General features: G+C 37.0%; 1 protein-coding gene across 2 annotated transcripts; it reads right to left on the reverse strand.

Annotated features, from left to right (window-relative positions):
- Positions 1–987: 987 nt before the first annotated feature.
- UBQLN1 (ubiquilin 1) lies at positions 988–27,240 on the reverse strand. Of its 2 annotated transcripts, none has more exons than XM_062599324.1 (11): positions 26,943–27,240; positions 15,649–15,800; positions 11,828–11,943; positions 10,426–10,688; positions 9,427–9,585; positions 8,505–8,754; positions 7,888–8,030; positions 6,804–6,887; positions 4,343–4,458; positions 3,846–4,014; positions 988–2,185 (listed from the first exon to the last, which is right to left on the reverse strand). In XM_062599324.1, exons 1-11 carry the CDS (start codon positions 27,096–27,098, stop codon positions 2,033–2,035), a joined length of 1,761 nt encoding a protein of 586 aa, XP_062455308.1. In that variant the 5' UTR covers positions 27,099–27,240; the 3' UTR covers positions 988–2,032. The 2 variants fall into 2 exon arrangements, with proteins under 2 accessions (XP_062455308.1, XP_062455307.1); XM_062599323.1 differs by having other exon boundaries at positions 988–2,188; positions 26,943–27,239.
- Positions 27,241–27,743: the final 503 nt, after the last annotated feature.

Here is a 27,743-nt window from a genome sequence, read left to right on the forward strand (position 1 = left end):
TACTTTGAAGAGCCCAAGAGTAATTGTAAAAATAACTGTGAGAAGTTTTACAGAATTGTGTCTCCCCTGCTGCTCTGTCTTCCCTATCACAACCTTGAACTCAATGCAACAAATGCCACCTATCTAAACAGAAGTCACTGTGAAGGTAAATTCCTTTGCAGGTTTACTATCATTGCTAAACAAAAAAAGTAGTAATTTTCCACACAAACTATAGGTATTTTAAAAGGCTTCGATCATATAGAAATTAACCTACCAGGAGTCTACTTTAACTGATTTGTGTTTGTTTAATACTGTGCGGCTGTATCTTTGAGACTTTGATCCAGAGGGAGACGCCTGCCAGAGAGACTGTCTTGAACTTTTTCCAGTACTGTGCATCAGCAGTATTTGATCAATTTATCTACTGTCGAAGTAGGAGACAAGGTTACTGTGAGAATACAACACAGTTACTCCCTGTAAAAACTGCATGTTTGGCTTTGCCAAGAGTTGTAACAATTGTACAGTATGTAAAAAAACAACACATGCTCAACATCCTCCTTTATATCCCAATATAATTTTGCTTCATTTACCCAACTAACAACTTTGAGTCAGGACTGCTAGATTTAAAAACATTTGCAAACAATGTTTTCACAGTAAGCTGAATTTACATTTGCACCATCAAAAGAAGATTGTCCACATTAACTGTTTAATGAACTCCAAGAATTAAACCAGAATATTCACAAATATACTGACATCAAAGATCAAGCTATTCAGTAATACACAGAGCAGAATGCTTTATTTCACTATCTCAATTTTATTTAAATTAATGCAGTCTTCAATATCATATGCCTCCCCTCTCCAATTTTTAAATCAAGTATTGCTTACTAATCCTAACCCCAAATTGGTAAATATTCCCAGAATTTACAGGGACAGGCCAATCATTAAGTTGGTCAGTAACCTTGAATGCCAGGTAATCATCAGCTGCAAAAACACTGAGACAAGATGCTGAAAGATTTTTTAATTCATTTATTACCTGTGCACAAGAGAAGTAACTACCAATAAAAACTCAAAAGATATACAGTATTTTTTACATGGTGGTTAAAAGTAATTAGAATATCACATGACAATGAGTGAAAGTAATGCTTCCAATTACAAATCATAATACATGTTAGAATCTCAATGGAACAAGCCAAAAAGCCTTAGAAGCAGTTTCAGAGCACAAGGCAGCGCTCCTTTAATCCACACAAAGATTAAGGTAATTCACAATTAATCTTTGTGACTATTGAGACAATGTTACAATGCAAGTTTCTGTACAATCAGATGTAAAGAGATAACCAGAACAGCAATTCTAGTATATTTTAAATGAATTTGCCCAAGCACTTTTGCTGAGATGTTTACCAAAGATGCCGGAAGATTCTACACTGAAAACATGTCTTGCAACTCTTTTTTTTTTTTTTTTTTTTTTTTTTCCTTGGCCTTTTTGGTTACTTATAATTTCATTCTATTGCAATGTGTAAATTTCTAGAAATGAGCTGTCTCCATTGTATATATTGTGTTTATACTTTATACAAATAAAAGCAAAAATGGTTGATTACTCAAGTGGTATAAATCTTACAGCACTGTGCTAGCAAAAAATACATGCCGAAGTCACAATAAGCAGTATTGGTACCCACAAATTATAGCTTCAATTAATTTGTTCCTTTTTAATTTGTATTCTACATAAATTACTACGGAAGGCTAATGTTTAAGTAGTAAATAAATTGGACAGTTGTAGGTCAGACAAAACCCGCTCACCCAACTGTGAAAGCTGATACTGTTTCAAAAAAATCACAAATAATGCAGAACAAAGAAATGTGATGCATGCAACAACTGAGTGAAAATGCATTGATTCCCACTGTTTGAAGAAAACTACTGCACTTCACCTTAAAATGCATCGGACTGATTTTAGTTATAACAAGACAATCCCAAGAGTCAGAATGAAATAAAGCAAGTATTTTAAAGATTTAAGAGCTGTTATCAAAAATAAATTACATTTTTTCAAGTTAAAGAAACACTGCTATGAAGGCTGAGAGCCAAGCAGCCTTTCAATAGCTGCATTGATATCTCCTCCTGTTGCTATTAGAGCTTGTAAGTTTGCTTCACGGTTCAGAAAGCCCATTGCACTCAGCTGCTCCAGTTGTTGCTGAAATCGAACTTCTGGATTTTGTAACTGCTAAGAAGAAAAATGTCAAGGTATAAAGGCACAATACACATTTGACAAAGTACAGTATTTAAACATAGTTCTGCACCATTCCCTGTCTTTAATAATTTCTGCACACATCATTTCTAAATTCCCAAAACTAGACTATGACAAATCCAATTCACAACTGAATTACTGAGCAAGTCAGACTAGCCTCAAGTTTTAATGGTATCTACACTTACGTGACATTTTTGAACTACAGGAAGTGTTGCTTGTTTGACAAAAAGAGAAAAACATAATTAAATACGGTAAATTGTGTCCTGAGAACAGTTTAAGTGCATATAGATATTTTTCAAAAATGAAACAGTTTAATCTAGTAATATGGGACAGCAGGATTATGGTGACCTCACTGTTGGCAACAGTGAACACGGCAGGCTTTTTATTCTTGGCATAATATTTACCTCTTTTATTACAATGATCCAACTATTCGTTGACCTAAATCAACTAGATTCTTGTTGTTAGAAAACTTCAGCCTAAGACAATTGACAGCTGTGCTTTGTAGGTTAACCCTGCTCATACATAAACTGATGGCAAAATTCTCAGTGATTTCAGTGGTATGAACTTCAACTCACAGGGATTTTTAGAATAAGACAATTACATGAAAATAATACATTTCAGCTATATAGGTTTGGAGTAATACTCATAAGTCAATTTTCAAAATCCAGTGAGTATTTACATATCAACAAAAGATTCTGCAGCTACTACTAATTTCCCTTTTGTTCTATTTTAACAGTTTCATACATTGATAAATTCTTTCCATTATTTAAAACACTCATATCTTTCCAAATCTGTAAAATGTAAAAGATAGCAACTGAAATTAAAACACTTCTTCCTCATCTTCTTCCCCCAAGCAAAACTTAACAGAACACTTAATTCCTACTGTAAGATTCAGCAAGATCAAAAGTGAAAAATCTAAGGGAATATGGTTTCCCACAGCTACACTAAAAAACCTAAAATAAACAATAATAAAATTACTTTCCTCTTAGATCAGCAAACTGAACTGACTCACTCTGTGGCAGCACAGGAGGTAAGAGCAGGACTGCACCTAGGATACTGGCTACCTATCACAGTATAAAGATGCTCTTTCAACGTAGCCCACTTGAAATACCTCCTCACGGTTAGAAGTGTCCTCCTCCCCTTCAGATCTGCTCTTGCTCACCACTCTATAACCACTTGAAAAGCTGCCACCTTTGCTGGGTGTCTGGAGCCTGAAAGCCTGAATTCCACTCAGGACATTAACACAAGGTACTATATGGGCTGGGCCTACAAAATGGCAGGTAACATCCTGCAAATTCAGTTCCCAGACAACCTGGGCGTGGCTATCCTGAAATGTGGGACTGAAGCTTAGTCAAAGCTACAGAGTAATACCCAGCAATGCAGACACAAAACACAGATATAATTGTTCAGTACGCTTAAGCTGTTAAGGGTGTATAACAATTAACTGTTCAGAGGACACTTTTACTCAACTTTTTCCAGCATTTATTTTCACAACTACAACACCTTTGAGCCTCCTCTTCTGTCCCTTGGCGAGAAGTATTCAGAAAGCACTCTCCTCAGCTCACACTCTCTGATGGTTTAGATCAAAAAAATCAAAAAGAGAAGAGCCCTAAAATGAAATGATCTACTTTACCTGGGCATTTGCACCAGCAAGTGCCTGCAACATTTGCTGGACAAACTGCTGGTGACTAGGTTCAGCAGCTCCTGATGGTGGACTTGTGCTTTCACTCGGAACGGAACTAGGGACTGTGGACCCTGTAGGAGCGCCAGTACTTCCCAATCCACCTAAACCAGGATTAAATCTGCACAAATGACAGAAAGATAAATGCATCATTTTAATAATAATAAAAAAACCTTAATTGTAATGTCTCTTCCCATCATATCTTGGTAACTACAGAGTAAATCTGTCAATTCAATGTAGGAGCAGGTAACAAAGATCATGCATCACTTTTTAAAAGCGCTTTGCAGACAAAAGCACGACAGATTCTTGAAAAAGATTAGAGAAACTAAAAAATGCATGAGGAACAGTCTGCTAAACTGAATAAACCTATATATCTAAAACGAAAAGGCAAAAAAGTGAAAGAACAACATAACACAAGAGAAAAGTAAATTTCTATGACAAATTCTTACGCTGGTATAAGTCCTGGTGCTTCTGTTGCTAGCGTTTGCAAGCCCTGCTGAATCTGTAGCAAAGCCTGCATTGCTCTAGGGTTTGACATAGCTGATAATGTGTCAGGATTCTGCATCTAGGAACAGAAGACAAACCCACTATTGAATCATATACCAACATTCAAAGTTAATCTTTAACACCAGACACTATATAATCTGACATGCTTTCAGAACTTGCCATTTCTCAACCTTTTTTTTCAATATTTACATGAAATCCTTCAGATATTTTTTGAAAAAACTTTCACAGAAGTTGATCAATGTGCTCCCTGGGCTGAACTAAAGGCTTTCAAATAAGGAGTACATAAGGAAAAGTATTTTTCATTACCTCTTCCAGGTAACAAAAACTACCTTTTCTAGTCTTCCTAGACTTTACCATTTTCCAAAGTCATAGGAGTGTATTAGTCCAATGTAATTCTAAAATCAGTCTCCTATATTATATTATTGTAAGCCACAAGGCTGAAAACAATGAAACTTGATCAAAAGATAAGTTATTTATTTTTCCTAATTAAGTTCAAGCCACAGCTGTTGTCTGTTCATGACAATTTGTGCATCTGTTCACATCTACAGTGCCATCACAACCTACACACATACAAACACTCTAAAAATACAGTAACAAGCAGATGTGTAATATTCAAGAACTATCACTCTACTGCAACTAAAAATTGGTGTTCACATCCACAGATGATTTAAAAAGAAAATCCATCTGATTTTAGATTAAATGTGCAAAAGTGGACTACTTTAGATATGAAACCAAAACTAAAGGCCGTTGCTCACCTCTGCTTAGAGATGTCACATGTAAGTGAGAAGTTACTTGTTTCAATAACAAGAGAGGCAGTCTTGGTCGTCAGACCTGCTGCAAACAGCAGACAGGCTGATTAATCTTAGCAGCCCTCACCTGGCAATGATACCAAGTTCCTTCTGCAGCAAATATATTTTTGATTCACAAAGAACTGCATAGATTAAACTCTGTCTGCTGCAAAACAGAAGTGCAGAATACAGCACAAAGAACACATGTCAACTCTGTTACGGAATATGGGTGTGTTATGAGACTTAAGAACAGCAAGTTTTTAGTATTCTCAATTTGTCTCTTGGATTATCTTCCTGATAGATAGAAGTCAGATATATCAAATCTATAAGCCAGTAAAATTTACCCAAGTTCTTAGAGAATGAAAACATTTTAGGTTTTCTGAAGTAAGCTGCTGTGATTAGTTTAAGAAAATGATCTTTAAGTCATATATTACTGTCTGATATTTGGAGTTGTTTTACAGAAAACTGTGGCCCAACAATTCTCTGAGCACTTAGGTGACTTGTATCTTACCTTTGTTAACACTATTAATTCTAGTTGTAGAGTAGCAACAATTCTTAGTAATATTTTATGCAAAAGGAACTGCTAAATTATTCACAGAAAAAAAACTAAAGTGATATGGATGAAAAGAGATGCCCAAAAGAAAGGAAGACAAAAAGGATTTTTGCTTCCTTTGCATGAGCAGCACTGATTCACAGATTTCAAAATGCAAATTTGGTGTTACCTCTTCAAATACTGCTGAGTCATCATAAAGCAGTGTCGCTATTAAATGCTACAACCATTCACCTGGCTAAAAAAAATTAGTTTCTTCCAAACACTAAACTTGCTGCTGTAATTCGCATGTATGTTAGTAAATTACTTATTTTACTCATAACTGACTACCTGCAATGAGATGCTGGCAACACACATTTACTCTGACTTACAAGGACTGCCTAATGATGGAACTCCTGCACCGGATCATACTTTGAAATTCTGAAAATCTTTCTTACTTCTATGTAGAGGACACAGTCCTATTACACACACTTAGACAACCAAGATCAAGCATATACTCAGGCTGGAATTTCACTAGTATTAAGAGGGAAGTCTGATGGTAGGTCAATCTTTACAGGCAGATAACTTCAGAACTCACTCCACTTCTCAGTTTGCTTGTGATTTGCTACTTTCAGGTCACAGTCTTTACATGTCTCTTTACATAAAAACTTAGGCAGGGTGGAGGAGGTATAAAAAAAAGACTATAAAAGCTGATTTTATTAGTGGGAAAAACACTGATTTTTTTTTTTTTAAATTTGCAAAACAAAACATGTAGCAAAGAGGTCTTATTTGACTGGTGCTCTTTAAGAATAAGTCACTCCTAAACAAAAAAGCAGTATCAAATCAAAGCAGTTTCACTAGCCACATCCACAAGTATTCACTAAAAGTCAGGTTTAACTTTTCAAAAGAACAGAGAGATGAATCAAGTATGTCTTCATCAAGAGCCAATCCAACTCTGGTGTTTTTCCTTGATTTGGCTAAAAGTAGATTCTGTTATGTATATTCTCTTCAGCTTCAGACAATTTGCTGCAAAACTGCTCAATGAATTGCAGATATTTATTAACAACAGCTAGTATCACATCTTACTTGCTGAAGAAAAGTAGGAAGATGTTGCCTCATTTGTTCCTGCAGTTGAGGATTTCCAGCAAATAAAGGATTATTCAGCATCATCTGTGAGAAAAATATTTCAAATATCAGCAGTAAACATTAGCAAGGATTTTAAGACAACTACTTACCACACATCCATCATACAGAACAAGATAACCATCTATGAAACTAACCACACAGAATAATTATCTCCTACTTCTCCTTTGGTCAGAATTTTTTGCAAACCACCAGCCTGAACACTGACTGGACTGACTGATCTCTCTTACCACACCCTCAGCCAAGCTTTAAAAAACAAAAACAAAAACAAACAAAAAACCACTTTTAAAGTGAATGCTGTGCCAGATCCTTGCCAAGGCAAATTCATTTATGTTACAAGAAAATTCTTTTCTGGTCAGATGATAGTGACAGCTTTCTGTAAACATCATCTGAAAAGAAGTCAGGGATACTTTCCAACAAAGTATGTAATAAACAAAAGATAGTATGTTTTTCTTAGTCCAAGATTTGATTCCAGATTATTATAGCTGTAAGTAAAATTGGAAAGCACTTCTATGATACCATTCATGAAACAGCACAAAGTATCAGCACTTTCTTTTATAGCAAGCAAGGGTCATAGATGAAAAATGAAAACCAGATTAACATCTAGATATAGCACCAATTCCTTCTACTCCACCTCTCTCCTCCCAAGCTACTTTGGATATTTACTTACTAGGAGATTTATTTTAATTTACAATCAAAGCATTTTTTTTGTCTAAGTGGTTCTTAGTTAGGCCACAAGTTTAGGGCTGAGAAAAATCATACACTTAAGTTATTTCACAAGAACACCTGGCATGACCTCCAACTACAAACCGAAGAAACTTATGGCAACAAATTATTAAAAGTAACTAAGTAATAATTTCAATGAGCTAGTCATTTATATACTTCAAAAACTGGACCGTTCACAACAAACAAGTTATTGTTGAGATATTGGCAGAATTATCCTATAGTGAAAATACAACTATATCACAGATTAAACTTTTCCTCCACTTTAATGCGCACAACTAATTGCCACACCTAATGCATTTACCTGTACTGCAAGATCAGGATTCTGGCTTAATGACTGCATCATGCTTCTCATGTATGGTGCAGACAACATATTCTGCATAAGCTGTGGATTTTCTGTTATCTGCTGTAACAAACTCTGCATTCCTGGTGTGTTGAACATACCAGCTTTAAAAAAAGTAAAAGGCCACATTAGTAAGCATGCTATCTATAATCAAATTAATTATACTACCTAAAACTGGTATAATTATTTAAGAGTTTCAGGCCCTTAAATACACCCCAAGGTAGTTCTGCTTACACAGGTGCATCTGCCCCAGAAATAAGTTAAGACAAAGGCTGTATTCAATAAGCAGTTCCACTAAGTGTCCACATGGTTAGTCGTTTTCATGTTTGGCTCCAAACAGGAAGAGTATCACTCATCTACAGATCTCCCCATTTTTTCATTTTAAGGCAGTACACAACCACTCTTAGCTTACTTCCCCCCCCCCAGAGGACTTTCATAGAACATTTGGCTAGTATCAAAGCAAAAAGCATTAAAAAAAAATGAATCAAAATCTTTCTTTCTAATAAAGGAATCAGTTCAGCAAACTCCTTTATATGAAATCTACATACAAACCCATACAATTGAAATAACAAGCATACCTCCTAGTCCAGGTCCCAAATTTGGTATGGTTGAGCTCTGTCCTGTACTGCCAGAGGTACTATTTCCAACATTACTACTGCCACCGCTCTCGCCACTGGTACTGGTACTGGTACTTGTTGTGGAACTCTGAGAGCTTGACTGAGGAGCCCAGGGATTTGGTAAAGGATCTCTATTTTCTGTACGAGACGGCTGGCTGTCCCCTCCTGATGATGCGTTGCTTACTAATGAAGCAAATGGATTACCTCCAAACTACAGAGGAAGAAAAAATAAACACGTATCATCTACTAAAGCTAACTACTTTAAAGTCTGTTAGAAAGAGCAAGTTACTTTTCCAAGACTATACATGAAGATAAATGTTGATGGCTCTTGATCAGTTCTATTCACCAGGCTAAAGTAAGTCACAAATACTTTCAAAAGATACCAACAACGAGAAAGAGAAACTAGCATCTTCAAAAAGTGAAATAACATTTCATTTTGAAAGCGGTATTGTTACTATACTACTACTTTGATCACAGTAAGACTGTATCTTGCACAGTTGTTTTGAACTTCGAAAACAAACTTCAAAGTCTTTTTTCTTCTCACCTTAAGTTCCAAGTTACTAAACATATCCTTAAAAATTTTTCCTAGGTCTCAGAATTTAAGTCAAAGAATTAAAGAAATTTGTATTTAGAACATTTATTTAATATAAAAATTCAATAACTTTAATATAGCTTCTCAAATGCACAAAACAGTATCGTTATTCCTTCAAATATAGGGAGCATTTAATTTTCAGAGGAGCAGGCCACACTGACTTCAAGCTTCCTGACTTCAAGCTTTAAGAAATTACATTTTGTCAAATACCCATCTGAAAAGCTACATCATTTACTACTTTTCTTTTCAGAAAAGCATTAACTTTTAGTGGTGCTTATATTCATTTCTCACCTGTTCCTGTGCTGCATTCAACATTGGCTCCTGAATATCAGTGTACATGCGTCGCAAGGCATTGTATCCACCCGGTATACTTTCAAGGTTGCTCAAGGCTCGGTCTTGGTTTCGCATCATTTCCTGCATCATTGCAGGGTTTCTAGCAAGCTCTAATGTCTAAGGAAGTGGAACGTTTAATCTGTATTAATAAGAAATCCATTCTAAAGTGAAAACGTCAGCATTTGGCAGTACCACAGTTACTAATGTCTCAGTTTAAAATTATGATTACAGCCAAATCAAGATGTCAGCTTAGTGGGAGTCAACTGCAACTGATGTTTAGCTTTTGCCACAACAGTTATTATGCTGGTTGGGTCAGAAAGCATGACTAAACAGGAAAAAAAAAAAAAAAAGCTTAAAGGTACCATCTTTTTCTTTCTTCTCCTTTTCAACACAATATATTCCTACCATTTCTAATATCAGGACAGCGTGCAGCTTATAATGTGAACTTTAAAAATAAATACCTCTGTTTTCAAAAGTCTCCATTTGCTTCTTGATACCGTCTGCCACTTACTGCATGCATAGGCATATTTTATGTACCTTGTAACTTTAGCAGCATTCAGAGGTACTCACAGTTAAAGTTGAAATAAGTAGTATTCTGGAGAATTACTACTTTTGGTAAAGTCAATATTGGCTAAACAACAGAAGATTTCAAGCACACACAGCGGCATTCAACTCTAAACTCAAAAGATACGGTTATAAAGTCTTCAGTACCTTTTATTAGCTTTTATTAGCCCACAATTATGCTGCAACTGTTTTGAATTACCAGCCTATTTCAGACACTAACAACTAGAAATAGAAAATCCGTAAGGTCACTATAGGCTACTGATGTTTCTAACAGGCCTAAATTCCTAAATACAATGCTTCAGCACTCATCTAAGCATGTCCAATTTTTTGCTCTGTTGTTCATGGCTACAGTATAATCAAAGGTCATGAACTTGCAGCGATCTTTCTACATACCTGTCTCATTATATCTGGATTATTCAGCATGTGACTGATTTCTGGATTTCTCTGTATCAGTTGCTGCATTTGAGGGTTGGCCATAATTAACTGCCTCATCAGGTCAGGATTTGAAAGCATGCTCTGAACAAATGGATTTTCCATTATCTGAACCATCATTTCTGGGTTGGACATAAGTTGTCGTTGCATCTGACTTTGCAACTCTGAAAAATTTGATGTATTTAAGCCCAGGCTGCTCAGACCTGCCAAACCTCCAAGGCCACCTTTAAAAAGATGAAAAAATATAATTGAACTTTCAGCTTCTGGTGTATTTCTAAACACATCCAGGACCTTCCTAAATACGAAACACTCAAAACATATCCCACGCTTCAAAATAATGAAATCCAATAGAAATTTCGCTATTGCAAAGCTGTTCAGGGGTCACCCACTGAGATGTCTGTTTCTTTAAATAACAAAACACTTACCTAAAAATCCAAACAAACTGCATCTGAAATATAACTTGTTGAAATTCTAAGAACTTTTCTTCTCTTTTTTTATAGCTAAGGTACATCATGTTTGATTTTTCAGGTCTCAAGTTTATCACTCATACTCTACAATATATTTATAATAATTGTTTATAGTCTAACCAAGAGCAGACATATAAATAAGAGAGATCTCTTAATATAATGCATATTCCCTATTCTAATTAAAAGGTGAACTCTTCTGTTTAAAGTGTAGCCAAAAGCAAGTAATGCTCTAAATTCTCTACTTTTGCTGAGTCCAAAACACAAAAGTTTCAAATTTTTAGAAGGTACTAGTCAGTCTGAAAAACTGTTTAAACGTAAAAAAAGCAATAACACAAGTTAGTTTTTTCTAGTTTTACTTTTCAGAAAGCAAATGAGATTAAAAAGCATAAGTCACAAAATCCAGTGTGACTATGGAAAGAGACAGTATTTTTCATCAGTAGACTGTGGCCTCTGTATTCCTGAAAGAGAAGATCGACAGTACTATCAAGACTCAGAATCTGAGAAATATTGGCTGCTAAGACAGCAGCAATTTTGTTACATCTGTTCCAAATATTGGCTTGATGCTGGGGGTTCAACTTCTTCAATACTCTCCTCATGCCAATTTAGATACACTGTTGAGAACCAGAGGCTGCAAGGAGTTTCATTACCCACAGTGCCAGAATACATCAGTTGCATCTTACCACTGAAGGCAACACAGCACAAGTCTGCGAAGTTCCATCTATAAAAGTTAAGGAAATATCTTTCCTCTGACAATTTGCTTATCAGTAATCTTTTACAACCAATACCACAGTTTTATAATCAGCAATTTTTTGAAGTCCTTTTTACATTAACACAAATCTCCAGCAACAATTATCTGAATCCTAGAAAATATAACCACCCATAACAAATATTCTTACCCAAGCCAAAAGAGTTGCTATTTGTTGAAGATGGTGTTGAGGTACTACTGCTTGATGTTGATGTGGTAGCAGTATTCCCAGTGGTACTCGTTTGTTGAGCTGGGTGGTCTTGCGATCTTAAAAAAAAAAAAAGAAAAAAAAAAAAAAAAGTTTAACAAGGTAGCTTAAGTCACACAATTTAATGCAGCAATAATGTTTATATACTAAATTTACATTTTATCATTTCTCAAAAAAAAAAGTACATTATTATCTCTAGATGGCTTCCTATAACAAATCATCCTCAGACATCTGTAATGTGATCAGTTCTTCCAAACAGCAGTTTCAAACATTAAGAAAATGGATGGCTATCCCTGCAGTCATTACAACCTTTTCATCTTATGGCTGGGATGCCTGCCAATGAATTGTTTCCTCAGTCCCTACCTTGCTTTAGGGATCCTTAGCCTTATCCCACTCCCTTCAAAACAGTACTGATTCTATACCCAGGGTTTAAAGAAATAAAGCCTGGCAAGATTTATTCCATACCACATCCTTAATAGGATGCCTCACTGCCTGCAGAATTCAGTTAAAGTCTTATTTTATCTCAAGACAAATATCAGAATCTCCATATTCTTTAAGAGTAAGAATAGGGCAACAGTGTAGTAAAGCCACCATAAACCAATACAGGCACTAAATGCCACATGCCCCGTTTATATGCTCACCATATCCATTTACTGCGCAGGCATGAGCACAGGTGGTGCCATGTGGTGAAACAGATCAAGGAACTGAGCAATTGGCTAAAAGCTAACCTGGCCTCTATTCAAAATGAGAGAGGCTAGTTTCACCCTCATCAGCTCCCCTATAGGTTAATTAATGACATGCATGCATGTTTTTGCCTAACTACAGCACAAAATAACTTGCACTTACTATGCACTAAGCCCTTACAGAAAGATTTGATAATTATACAGCATACTAAAGTTTATTCCTCAATTCATCTCAGAGTACCTTTCAGTGCAACAAAATTCTGTGATTATTTCCCTAAAGCAAAGACCAAAAAAACCCAACCTACCATCAAAACAAGCTAGAGGGATGCCTTAGGTCCATACTCCTCAAAGGCTTCCCTGAATTTTCCAAAAGTTCTCTTACTTCAAGATAAAAATCACCACCACATACAGAAATCAAAAGGAGTATGAAATCCTGTGCGTACTTTCAAAGTTCTTTCACCAAATCAACAATGTTATTTTACAGCAGCCCATCTGCTAGTATGCCCTACTAATTTGACCATTATCCTTATGTCAAGCATTCTTGTAAATAAGTAAACAAAATGTGGCATGCCCAGTCATGAAGGTATAGGGTGCGACAAGGCCTAATAACCTCAGTCAAATTCCCCCTGATGTTCCGTCTGTGAACCAAAAGACATGATTTAAGTCCACAAGATCTAAAAATTCTGCTACAGCTGCTATTAAAGTCCATAATGATTCCTATGAATCTGGTTTTGCATACTGGAATTTGTATTGATTTCTTGTTTACTTTCAGGTCTATCCAAACACACATGGATTCAGCTGAGTGAGAATCATACTAGAAGAAACCGTCCAGATACAAGCTAATAATCCAGGTACCCTAGATACTCAGCTTTGAAATAAGTGGCCCTCACCTGAGAAACTCCATGAAAATTTGGGCTCTTGCAGAAAAAAAAAAAAAATAAAAAATTAATACTCTAACAGTAACTACCAACACAGAACACAAGACTACTACCATTAGCCAAGCAGCTGCAACTTCAAAGGTCTTGAAGATCATATGTGGCAAAGAATTTTCTAACGAAGACATTTGGTTTCTTTTTGTCTCAGAAACATATTAATCCTTTCTCTATAAGCAAAAACAAAACAAACAAAAAAAAAAACATAAAAACCTCTTCAGTTCTGCAATGGAGAAACTCTCTTTTGAGAAGCAACTCTACCTCTTAACAAGCAAAAGAGGTTTTGCTGAAGACAGGAAAGTAGACAAGAATGTAAAAACTGATTGCCTATTTCTAAGGTATTTATTTCAACATCACTGCTTAATCCATACATAGGAAAGAAATTACTAAGCAGAAGAAATTTCTGCAGCATGTTTAGATGCAGATGGAAAGTAAGCAGCAAATACGGAAGTAATTTTCTTGAGAAATGAAGGGCTTTTTTTAAAAAAAAAGGTTAAAAGTTGTTATTTTGATGTGGATAGTTGTTGAAAAATTCTTAATGCATAGTACTGCCATTTAGAAACCGAGAGTATATACCCTAAAAATATTTCTTTGTCACAAGTCTTTCAGTGACTCAAATTCCTATAAAATACACATAGTATTATACATCTATTTCAGCATTAAGTTTTCTTTTGTCAAGTTGTGAACATATTTTAGTTTTTTACTTGGAACCTTGTACAGAGAAATTCAATGCATCTTCACTACCCATTGGTAATCACTACTACTTTGAAACCATATGGGCCACCTTAAAGATTGCATCAGAAGCTTCCATTACTTTAGAAACTGTTTTCTGTAAACACTAGAATGTCATTACAAAATAGACTAGACTTGATATATGAGGATTCCCATTTGAAATCTATGTATCTGATACTGTTTAGAAAGGAAATGATCACCTTTTTTGGATCTGGTTTTGGAAGAGAACTTTTGTTAATTCAGATATGCAGCACCAGTAGCCACCAGCACCGCTATTTCAGCACTTAAACCTATTGCAGGTCCCAAGTTAAAAGTATCCTACTATTGCTACCGTATCTTCTGAAGTCTCTCTGATACACTCAAAAGCGTATGCACAAAAAGTAGTAGTTTTAAAATTAAGATTGGGATGGTCATCAGTAAATTTCAAGTTCGAAGGAGTGGTGGGGCAGGGCAAAGAAGGAAGAGGGAAGTGGTCTACCAGCGCTAACTGAAAAATGTTTTGCAAGAGACAAGGCTCCAGGAGAGAGAAGACTGTGCTATTGGGATGCAAGCACAGAACTGAAGACATCACTTTCAGGGCGCCTAAATTAAGGCTAATGCTATGTGTTGGAAGTTTTTGTTACTCTTAGGCCTTTGCAACTCAGTGACGCCTAGAACAGAAATGTGTAGGTTTATTTTCCTCTTTAGTTTCACGCTCTCTTCTCCACCATCTGAAGTTCTTCCACAGGAAAAGAGCCTCACCACAAACAAGAGAGGTATAAGTAGAAAAGGAGCAGGAATGCTTTTAGGCTAGAAAAGCTAACATGTTGGCTAAGCAAGTTAGATTCAGATGAGGAATACACTGTCCTAGTTACTGAAAGGATTTTTCAATTACTTCTTTTGGTTTTGGTCATTTCAAGGAAAATTAGATGCAGATGACACAGTTCAACCTTTCTCATCACCACTTAAAAGCAGCCTCCCAGAAAGAAAAATTCTTAAAACCCAAGACTTTCTACTCAGTCAGATGAATTAGTTGCACTACACCAGTTATCTTGTAGGCATTTTCCTTCCCTGTATTAACAGAACAGTACACAAGGATTCACTATAATTCTTTGCATGTGAAAAGCAAAGCTGCATAACAGATCTTTATGGACAATGAGAGCTGATATCCAAGCAAATTATGGGGCAAAACTACACTATGACTAAGGAACTGACAGAAGTGATTCGGTAGTAATGGTTCAGTTTAGAAGGTAACATTAAACTTTCGAAAAGTTTATGCATGATATATGGGATGCTTCTCTTGTTTAAATGGAGGAGTATATTCACTGCATTTGAATGTGTTCTGTAGTCAAAGCTAGGTCTGCCCAACATTCCTAGGAATTAAGAATATTTTTACTTCTTACGAGGTAAATAGAAGATTGTTTATCAGTAAGGTTACCTGTTTTGTGTTTTGATGACCAGGTGAACAGTAAGTCCATCATGAATTCCATGTTGAGTCAAAGTATCTTGATCTTTTAAAATTTTTCCAGCAAATATCAACACAAGTTGATCGGTGTGGGACTTGAAACGCTTAGAGATTTCTTCCTTGAACTAAACGAAAAGTTATTATCCAGTTATGCAACTGAACACTGAACTTTTTATAAAAAGTAAGAAAGTGCTATTTCATTCACATTTATTATGCTCTGCTTTACACAATCTAGAAATACAATTAAGTTTTCTCAATATTTTTTGCCCAAAGACAACCAAAAATTAAGTCATTCCTGTGGCTTCAATCAGACATACATCTGCAACACAATAAAAATAAACTGGTATGCACATCACTGACATCATCCATTGCTAACACTCTGAGGATGCTATGTCACAATTTTGTTAAATCAGTCTTCATTTGTACTGACACTAAAAGGAGCAGTATCCTTTCTTACATATATTTTTGCAGTGTTCCATGTGTCAAAACCAGCACTTCTTTTCATACAATCAAAAGTTTCAAATCTCAACACAGCTACATGAAACCCTGTTCCAGCCTTAGGCATGGTGAAGAGCCACATATTTCAGTTAACCATAAAATCATGCCGAACTGAATATGGAAAGCAATAGCATTCCTCCTGCCGTCTTAGCCAACAATAAGCAGATTATGCTTCAACTGAGTTTTGACCAAGATTCATTATTCTTCAGAAAATTACTCTCACAGAAAGCACAAAGTTGACAAAATGTAAAGTGATAAATACCTGAGAAAAACATTAAGAAATAACTTGACTATAAGAAAATCAGATAAATTTATTCAACATGATCACTTAGTAGCTAAAGTAATTTTGAAAGGTTTTTAAAAGCAGCTAGGAAGTCTTCTAGAAGTTCACTATATTTAACATTGGTAAAGTGGTATGGTCAACTTAATTTTAAAAGGATCCCATTCCAAACAACCTAGTGAATTCTCATTCTATACAGAAACCCCAAATATTAATCCTGCAATAACTTATTACTAAATAATTGTATTTCATAACAGGCAAGGAAAATACCACTGGTTTAGGTCTCACCTTCAGTGTCTAACTGCACGGGTCAACAATGTAGGAAGATTAAAAACAAACTCAAAAAGTGAGTCTGAGAGACAACAGAAGTAAGAAATCACTGTACCTGGGTAGCAATGCGTTTGGTCATTTACAAGTTTGCTCACGCAGAATTGTACCAGTTCTTATAGAGGCAGTTTACAAGCTAGCCTTGACACTGGTAATATTTAGATTTGGAGACATTACAGAAAATCATGTAGTCCATTCCTGCCCAAAGCAGGTTACTTACCTAATTTACTCCTGACATTTATCTAGCTTGTTCTCAGAGGACCTCAGTGACAGACTCTCTAACTCTTAAAACAAATTTGTTTCAGTGCTTCACTATCCTACTTCATTGTCCTGTCCACCATGGACAATGCAAGTAGATTGCTCTTCTCCTTAGAATAAAGGACTGCAGCAAGACTAAACTTTCCTTGAGTCATGTTCTCTAATGCAATCATTCCCACTACTCTCTAGATTTCCAGATACAACAATGTATTTCTGAAGCGTAGGGCTCAATATTCTACATAAAATCTTATCCATACTTAGCAGAACAGAAGGATAAACTCTTCATCTTATATGCTGTATTCCCACTTATAAGAAAAAAGCTAAAAAAAATGAAAATATCATTTTAACAGTGTTGATTCGTTCAACTGCTATAACCTCTAGACCCTTTTCTGCAGGCAACTATTTAGCCAGTTGCTTCCCATTCTGCACTTTCTGGTTAGTTATCCTTAACAATACACATTCCAGTTTATCATAAAAAAAGCAGAAATCCTCAAAATTTGGTACAAAGTTAATATATAAGAATAGAGAATTACCATACTGTGCTATACACCAAAGAATAATCCAAACTCGTTTACTATCACATTTTCTACAATACGCTGTGACAGCAAATTCCCCAACTTTGTTGTTGCAAAAAGGCAGATGCAGTAGGATAATGCCAGTCAGATTACTTTAACTTAATTCTAAACCAAGTCTGGCTATACATTTTTTGAAGCAGCTATATCATGAGGTCAAAGAAACAGAGACACTTCTTATAGATCACAACCACACTGTATCTAGTATCACCAATACACAGGCACCAAAGCACACAAACTTCCCTCTCTCTGCTAAAGTGTAGCCATGGTAATTACATGATCTGAAACAACACTTTAGTAAGAAACAAATGCAACAGTCAATGTACTGGCACAACAAAAGCACTCTTAGAGCAATGCATGTGGATGATCCAAAGGGCAAGGAATTAATCTCTTTCCAGCCAGGATAGTAAAACTGTCATGAATACTCAGTCACTTCTGGCTATCTAAAGCATATCTACATTAAAAGGCTAACAGAGCTGCAAAAACTGTCAAATCTCTTCAGCAGCATCACTTGCATTCAGTACAAACTCATAACTCTACAAGGAGAAAGTTATGAACAAAGCTCACACTTCTGTTTGAAGTTTCATCTACAACAAAAGACTGTAAAATACCTATGTTACTATCTGAGGTATTTTGCAAGTCAGTCTCCTGATTACTGTTAACAACCAAAAAATACCACCTATTAACAGTCTAGCACATCAACAATTACATAGATTACCTGCTTCTCTTTGCCTCAGGAAAAAAAAAAGTATCTGTAGAGTCCTGAAAACAATTTTCATTACAAGTGTTTTTTAAAATTGTTAGCATCTAACACGTTGCTTCTGAAAAAGCTATCAAAATATAATTCGATCTTCGGCATCACCTGATCTTTGCCAATAATGGAAGAATATTAGCTGTGGGCTGGAGTTTTATACAAATCACTGCTGGTTGCACTGCAAAATAAAGGCAGTGAGGGTTAGAGGTGCCTGGAAAAGATTTTTTTTTTTTAATCATTCTCTGTGGGCAAACATCCCTCATTATTATTTTCAGTCTGACTGCTAACTGTAACTAAGCTGCAAGATCATTTTCCCCATAGTAAATGGAAAAAAAGAAAAAGAAAAGGTTTCTTTAGATTCAGACAGTGAAAGGATCAGGGTAATAATTGGCAACTGCATTCTTACTCCCACAGGCCTTTTCTCTGTAGTTTTTACAGGACTCCTCACCATTCTTAGTGGCAACAAATAACTCGGGGGATGAGGTGCTCCAGTGCCACAGAAATGAAAACAGTACAACTTCTGGAAGCTGTTAGATGTGAGCAGTATAGACAACTCGCTTCATTTTCTCTTCCCTAAACAGAATAGCAAATAGCAGTACATATCATCCCAAGTGCCTCAAATCAAATATATGCAATCGACATCAAAGAGAGGAAAAGAAAAGAGAAGAAATGGTAATTAATACACATTTAGGGTGCTGTAAGAAAATAAACTCTGGAAATGGTTACATTCTCAAGTAAACACCTTTAGTATCACAGTGCATAGTGTTGTACTTGTAGAGCTGAGCTAGGCAACTCTAACAGAAAATTCGAGGTAGTGCTTTGTAACAGTTTGTCACCTGGGGAAACCAGAAGAGGAAGAAGTTCAAAGTCTCACTGACTGGCTGGAAATTACATCTGATTCTCATTACACTGACTCTTCCCTTTTAATTTTAACATGTAGCACAATAAAAAATGGTTTCAGATTTGTTTTACTGTTCAAAAAAACCATTTTTAATACTACTATGCGTTGTGATATTAAAGATATTTGCTTTTATCCAAGCATAAAAAGGGGCCTGAAGATATAAAAATAAATGTAGTGTTTTGCCACATTTAACACATACCATGGTCATAGAAACTTGTTCTTCCCACTGCTTGAGTAGCCGAAATCAATAAATATAAGATAAAAAGTGATGTTAATTATGCAGACATAACGAATGAAAAGACTGAACGAAACAAGATTATCCACCTAAACAGATAGAAGCCTGGTTTCCTTAAGGGAGGAAAGAAAACAGGGGGAGGGGAGAAAACATCTTAACTAGAGTGAATTAATTCAAGGTTACAGACTTCTAAAAGTAGGGTAAGTTGTAGATTTGACATGAATTAAGCAGAGATGAAGCCAGTCTTGTTGAAGCGCCTTGCCTGTATAAACAATTTACCCCAAGTTAATTTATTTCTTCCTAATAACACACTATACTCACACACATATATATTTAAAGGACAGGAACAGCGTGATTTTTGACACAGAGAACACTTTTAGCAACACTCCACCACTTCTTTTCACTTTCGGTGTTTTCCACACCAAATATCCTCAAGTTCAGAAGACCTTAAAATTCAACCAAATACGCTAACAAAATTCCACTTCTCTCTTCCAAGGTAACACACACACATACACAAAAGAAAAGATTAAGGTCCACAAGTCAAGACAGTACTTTATTACACCTGTTTCATTGTCTCTTTAGGTTTTTTCCACACGTAGATGAATACAACTCTGTCAATGCACAGTTCTAAACAAATACAAAGGGAATCTAACTTGCATTCTCATAACTGAGCTAGTTCTAGTAAACATTTGTTTTGTCACTGAACAAAGCAAATGTCTGAATACACATGAAGTAGAACAGCTGACTAAAATGGACATTTTTGTACAGACCCTTCGCAGCAAATCCGTACTTTAAACATTAACTTGTTAATGTCTGACACGTTGGCCTAGCAAGATCCAATAAAAAAGTGATCCCAGATGAAATAAAATCTTAAAACAAAGCTGTCTTTTGATACATTATGATCATGTGACAATTCAAAAGCTTTTTGCTGACTCACAGTATGCCATCAAAACCAGCAACCATAGTAGTATTACTGCCTATTCACATGACAAAGTGCCACGAAAAAGAAATAAAGAGAAAAAAAATCAAAAAATAAATGAAAAACAGTTTCCCAATTCCTCCTAATCTTGGTTTTAGTATTAATCTGAAAGAAGCCTCATGGAATTAAACATTCAACACTCACTGAAATCCAACCTAAAACAGGCTCCTAAAAACGGCAACTAAGCTATAAAAAAGAAACAAAGTTGCTGACTCTTCCCAAACCAAATTCTGTTTTTAACAGAGTGGTGGATGACATGGAGACAAGGGTTTTGTATCCAGATGGCAGAGTTGCAATTTACCTTCCCCACAGTCCCTTAGATCGGTTTTTATTACAAAGGCTGATTTTCAAATGATACTACCTTATTCAGAACTATTGTTTCAAGTCATACACCTGTGATGACTTAAACTTTCAACTGCTGTAACTATTAAAACACATAGTTAAGTGTATTAACTGGATTCTAGTCTTTCTTACACCCATGCCCCAGCTGTTTTAACAGAGGCTAACTGCTGACATTGCTAAGCTCCAGACTTCTTTCATACAACAGAATTAATGGCTGTAGGTCTTCTTAACCCAAGTAGAAAAGAAGAAACAAAAGGAAGCAAATAGTTAAGTTTTCCAATACACTCAGGACAATATAACTGCTGATAGGTACAGTCTCCTTTCCTCATGAATCATATCTATTAAACCTACAGTTGTGAACTGAAGTGATTCAATGAAAACAAGACATATTGCACAACTGCTGGACACTACACAGAAAGGACAAAAATTTGTGGTTTCAAGCAGAATATCACTTTTGGCACAGTCCATGGCTTACAGCGGAGAAAGTACAGCCACAGTGTACCCAAAATTAGGTTCCTGCAAAGGTTTTTCTGACTTCCATGACTCAACAGAGGGTTACTATCTTTTTGTACCTAGAAGGTAACCCTTGTCAATTATACATGCTAGTTACAACAAAATCATCTCCTCAAATCTCTGCATTCAAATCAAACCTATGAAATCAAAAAAACTTCTTGAGTTTACAAGGCTAATAGTCCAGAAGAGAAAACTAAGGCAACACAATCTGACCTTTCCAGGTAGCCTTTAGCAAGCCACTCTGCTCCTCTGCACCTTGAGTGAGGAGAAAGAATTAGCAAGCACCTACCTCCCTGGTAAAGGCACCCTGCAATCTAGAGACTGAAAGTGCTGCACTAGCAACAGAGTAAGTCTGCTCTGGAGCAAGTCAGAGATTGGAAAGGGGCATAAAAGGATTATGTGTAAATAGTGATTCTTGCAGTACAGCTGCACATTGAGAACCAAACCTTATACTCATTTTCACATGAGACAACATAAGGCGTTTAATTTTTCTACTTACCTGGAAAGACACTAGGCAATATCCATTTTTCCTAAGGGAAAATTGCCATTTGACTTACATTGCCAGTAGAATTCTTACTCATTTGACCTTCTAGGTAAATAGCTCTAAATTGTTCAGCTTTAGCAAGTTTTAAATTTAAAGTGATACAGAATATCAAACATGAGTGAACTAAACCCAGCTATAAAACCTTTTCACTCCATCAGGGCTAAGGAACTATTAATCTCATCAACAAAAAGTAGTCCATAAAAAGCAGTTTTCCTCATATTCCCATATAATATAATACACAATTCTTAAGTTTTTGTCCCAACTCCAGTTTCAGGCAGTTCATGACCCTCCCTGTAAACCCAAGGTTTATAGCCATTAGGCTGAGAAATTGATTGCACTTTAAAACAAATATATAGAAGATTATCTTACCAAAATACCTCTGCAATAGCTGTTAATCCATTAGGGTGTTTTTTGCTATTGACAATATTAACAGAATAGAGAAGAACATTTTAAAGTTTGGTGAATTTTATGAGACTGAGGAGAGCTGATCCAAACAAACCAAATAAACACATAGTAAATCAGAATAGGGAGGAAGAGTGTATTTGTGCCTTATTCGACATGAATAGATGGTTAAAGATTTTTTTTAAATATTGAAATGTCAAAATGGAATTGTTACTCTGCATAATAGTGTTTGCAAAGCAGAGACTTCAGAGTATTATTTCAAAAGACACTAATACTCTATTATATCTGCTAGTCACTTACCAGAAAATACTTGTTAAGTATCTAAGTTACACAGGTGCATCTTTAAAATATCTGTAAACTAACCCAACTGTCAAGAAAGTCAACATACTGTCTTCTAAAGGTTTCTATTCCATCAAACAGCTATTTACCATTGTTCTAAATAATTATTAATCAAGTTTCAAACTCTGAGAAAAAATGACTTACGTGCTAAGTAGTTAATCAAACAGGGTTTCTTTACCTCATAGAAAGATGAAAATACAGCATACTACAAGGCTGACTCCATGAACACAGATGCATTAATGATGTGTTTCAATACACTCAGACATAAAACAATGGAAAATTCAGCCCTTTAATTCTAGTGCTAAGCAATTCATGCACTCCACTTCCTCAAGTGCCAACAGAAAGCTAGATCATAGTAACAAAACAGAACAACAGACTGGACTATTACGGCGTTTCAACCTCTTTTGGTTGTACCATTCAGTAATCCATGGACTACAGCGAAAACACTGAGCCAGAACTGAATCACGTTAAAAGTAAGCTGACCTTATGAAATAAAGTATTTTAAGAAATATTAAAAGCATACACTAGTCAGAAAAGAGACTCTGCTACCCAGTGCTCCCCTAACATGTACACCTACGTGATCTTTTTATGGAGGCCACAGACAATTTGCGATTGTGAGAACCAGGCACAAGTTTGAAACATTGGATTTACGGATTTGAAGTTTCAACTGCAATCTTTAGTTCATATTCAAGTTCTAATTAAGAATACAACTCTGCACAGACCTCCACTTGTCAGAAAACAGAGTACAAAAATCATGTATATATAGTTACACACATAATTCAGTATGTCAGCATTTTATTTTAAATTGAGCACACAACAGAAAACACGTATTTCAGAAATATAATTAGTGTACAAAATATACTATAAACTGATAAATATATTATTACTGAAAACTATACTCTCTGCTGGAAAAAATTACATTAAAAGGTTGAAGTTAAATAAAAACTGAGTTAAAGCTGTTTTCTATGGTTGTAAGAATTAAACTTGATTTTACTAACCTTTTCAAATGGATATTACCCTGAAAATTTCAGACTATCTAGGAACTGACAATATTTCTCTGCAAGAACTGTGGGCTTCTAAAATTAACAGTGGTCTTGGCCTAATAGTTAAAAAATATAAGGCAAGTCATGTTATCTTGTTTCATAGCTGTAGTGTTCAAAAAATTCCTAATTTGGTATCTTGCAGTCTATATACACACTGATGAACAGTAACTCTGCATCAATTACAACAAAATCTTGAACATCACAAATTTCAATAGTGGGCTGTGCTGGCATTCCAAGAAGTGCACCACAAAATCTCAGCAAGTTTTAACATGAAGACATGAGAAGTCTATAACGTGACCACTCAGTCACTCTGGTTATAAGAGCTTTATCAAAAATACATTATTAAATCAAGTTTAGTAAGCAAGGAATTACATACACTCTATTTCCATGACCTCACAAAATAAACCAAACTTGCAAAAACAAAAAACCAGTTTTACTGAGCTGAAGTCTCCTGTGTATGGGAATTCCAAGTCAGCAGGCTTATAGGTATTCATCTACCTAACATGAATAGAAGTTTCTGCACAAAGCAATGTACAGGCCTGCAGGTTCAGTATCACATCCAGTCAAGAAAGCAAATATTTGGTCCATGTCCTAATACTAAACTGAGCATAGCTTGGCTCAGTCAAATAGCTTCTATGGAAAATAAGACAGGTGGGTAGCACTTACATTAACCGACCTCCCCAAGTGGATCGGTATTTAAAGGTTATTTTCCATTCTAATCTATACAGTGCTTGTTTTAGATGTGTAACATAGGATCAACACAATAAACCTTATGTTACTTAAGTCTTCCAACATCGGAATATCTTCCTCAGCTTTGAAGAGTTGCTAATCTGGTTTACATCAACACAATAACATAAAATACACTTTGCATAGCCCTAGATTTGGCCCCAGGACCCAAAATACTTACCTAAAAAACTCAAAAGATATGCTCTGGCAGTATTTTGAAATTACCATAAACAAATAAAAAGGAATCAAGTCACTGAGTCATAATACCAGCTACAGAAACATAACTGAATGGCTTTCAATTTGCTATATGAGTTTAGGCCAGTTTTTTTTTTTCTCCTCACCTGCAAATACAGCAGACATTGCTGGCCAGCCTGTCCCAATAAAATAACCCACTTGTTGACCCCAAGTGCATTTGAACAGATGTTCAATTTCTTTCTTATTTGAGACTAAACTATCTTCATGGCTGGCACTAGAAACATCATATCTATTGTTGAAGTTTAATATTAACAACAGGTCATCTTTGCAGTTTAAAAAAAACAACTAATACTGTCACATTATAGGGACTGCAAGTCTTGCATTTTTTGGTGCTAGCTGTGACAATATCTGGGAATCAAAGCAAACAGAGGTCCCACAGGAGCAGCAGCAGTCTTATTTCACAGGAATCAAGATTCAATTGTAAATCTAATCTGATAATAGCATCTGAAAGGAACATCAAGACACTTAAAAGTTTAAATTTATATAAACAATGAAGATATTTTAAGCAATACTTTCTATTAATCACTTAAATTTATACTTTTATTGAAAACAGTTGTTCATTTTTTTTTTTTTAATAAGTTTAACTATTTCCGTTTTCAAGTTAGTCTACCAGAAAAGCTGGCATTTTCACCAGGTTCATGTTTGAAATAATCTTCTTGAAGTCGTAGATGCTACAAAATTCACATCTTAAGTGATTTTTTTATACTTCCTTAAGCACCTAATTTAATAGCAATCAAACAGCTTTTCAGGACAAATAAAATCTTTAAGTTAGATACAATGCATGATGTTTTCCAGGAAAAAAAAAAAAAAAAAAAAAGGAATGCTAGGAATTTAGCGCAGCTCCATTGATGCTACTCACAAATCTAGTGAAGTAAAAAAGTGCCCATTTCATACTGAGATTCCTGTGAAAGTGCTGGACTACCAAAAGCAAATACAAGCATTTCACCTTTGGGAGAAAAGCCTAGAAATTGAGCTTGTAGACAGAGTAGCAGATAGCATGCAATACTGCAGCTGCCAAAAGACTAGTTAAGACAAGAGAATCTCACCTTTTTGGCAGCCGAAAAAGAATAGAAATAGACATAAAAAACCAGACTTCTGAACTGCCCCAAGGGTAACAACTTGAAAAAAATGCTAGCATTTTGTCTCTTCACAGCAACTAGGTGGAGCAGGAGTTTGATAATGTAGCCAGGGTGCTGGCTCTGAATTATACACTCACCTTTTGTATACCCCTCTGAAAACAACACAGCGTCTTTAGGCTCATTAATAACTAACAATTTCAAGCTCTAGACACCAGTTGCACTCTTTCACGTGTAACCTGTTTTTCATGAGGGCTTAGAGTTACTAACTATGCAACATAAACCCCCAAAACCGTTAAGTCAAACGCAGTTGCGTACACTGAATTTTAGAAAAAAATTTATGGAAAACAACACAAGCTCTAGGTCTCCTTCAGAGAGCTTCACCTTCTAGAATATTTTAGCATACTGAAGCCTGCATCTTTCACAAGCAGGAGCCTCTGGCTTTACAGGCACCTGCCTCATACTTTGACTTTTTTTTTTTATGATTTGTAGCTTGCTAGTCTAAACAAATGTAGTCCTGGTCAATACTTGCATGGAAGGCCTCCAAGTGGAAAGCGCTGCAGGAAGTGTCAATGATTCAGTAGGTGTCACTGTTTCTGCTGAGCCAAAGGCACTATGGGACACTGACTTTCGTAAGAATACAGAACAAAAACCCTGACAGTCCAGAGTTCCCGGACAGTACCACAATGATAACTACTGTATCAATAAGTAGCACACTAAAGAGCAGCGCAAGCTTTGTATTTATAAAACTTGCAGTAGCGATAAACTAAAAACATGATTTCCCAAAACTTAAGACATAACTCACCATAGCCTACTTGCTCTAAGGCCAGTTTTTGACCAGAACTACTGACACTGCAGCAGCACTGCCATGGGGGTGCAGGTGACGGCACAGGCCTTCCACAGCCGCGGTAGTCAGCCAGTGAGGCTGCTGCCACCAGGCTGACTCAGCTCGAGAGAAACGAGCTCCATCCACCTCCCAGCCCTGCTCACAGCATTGCAACCGGGAAGAGAAGAGTCGAGGGGGCGGCGGACAAGCAGGAGGTTTCTCCACCACCTCCGCCAGCCTCCCACGGCGGCGACCCGGCCCCGCTGCCGCCCCAGAACGGCTCGGCAGCGCTAGGCACGAGCTGCTTTGTCACCGGCCAGGCCCGGGCCCAGAGCGCGGGAGGCGGAACCGCGGCCGTCGGGCGCGGCGCGGCCCCCTGCCACCGCGGCCCCCTCACCTGCCGGATGCTGCTGGTCTCGGACACAGCGAACTCCTCCTTCTCCTTCGGGGTCTTCACCGTGACTTTGATGATCCGCGGCTCGGCGGCGGAGCCCTGGGCGGGGGAGCCCGGGGGGCTGCGGCCGCCGGCGGGGCTCCCTGCGCTCTCCGACATGGCGGCGGGGCGCGGCTGGCGGGACGGCGCGGCTCCCGGCACTCCCGGCGGGCCCTGCGCGCCGCGGCCTCGCGCCCTCACGGCACTGACTCCCGCAGCGCTAAACGGAAACTACCCGGCTCGGGCGCGGCGCGTGCTGATGACGCGACGCATCGGGGAAGTTACTAGAAAGGGGCGCTGCCCCCGCGGGCGTGCGCGCCCCGCACCTCGCGCATGCGCTCGTCAGCGGCGCCAGGGGCGGGGCGGGGCGGGGCGGCCCGCGCAGGCGCAGTAAGCGGCGCGGCGCCCTGGCGGCGGTAGCGCCGGGTACTGCGGCAGAGCCGTTATCTGCCGTAACGGGCAGCGGCGGGTCGGGGGAGGAAGCGGTGTGGGGACGTGTGTGGATTTCCTCTGGAAAAGGAGTGCGGGTACGAGCCGCGTACCGCTTCTGAACCTAGAAGGGCATGAGGAACTCCCTTTGGCTTATAAGTTACTTAGCAGCAGTTTAAGTGGAAACTCTGTATCTCACTAGTAAACGTTTACTACTTTAAAAGTAGAAATACCCTGCTAAAACAAAACCTGGACCAAGTCAGTCTGTTAAATTTAGGACTAAATTTAGTACCAAATAAGTTAGGCCCTAAACGCCAGGGAGCTGTAGTGACAGCA

The sequence above is a fragment of the Rhea pennata genome, chromosome Z (genome assembly GCF_028389875.1).
Source record: "Rhea pennata isolate bPtePen1 chromosome Z, bPtePen1.pri, whole genome shotgun sequence".
Lineage (NCBI taxonomy): Eukaryota > Metazoa > Chordata > Aves > Rheiformes > Rheidae > Rhea > Rhea pennata.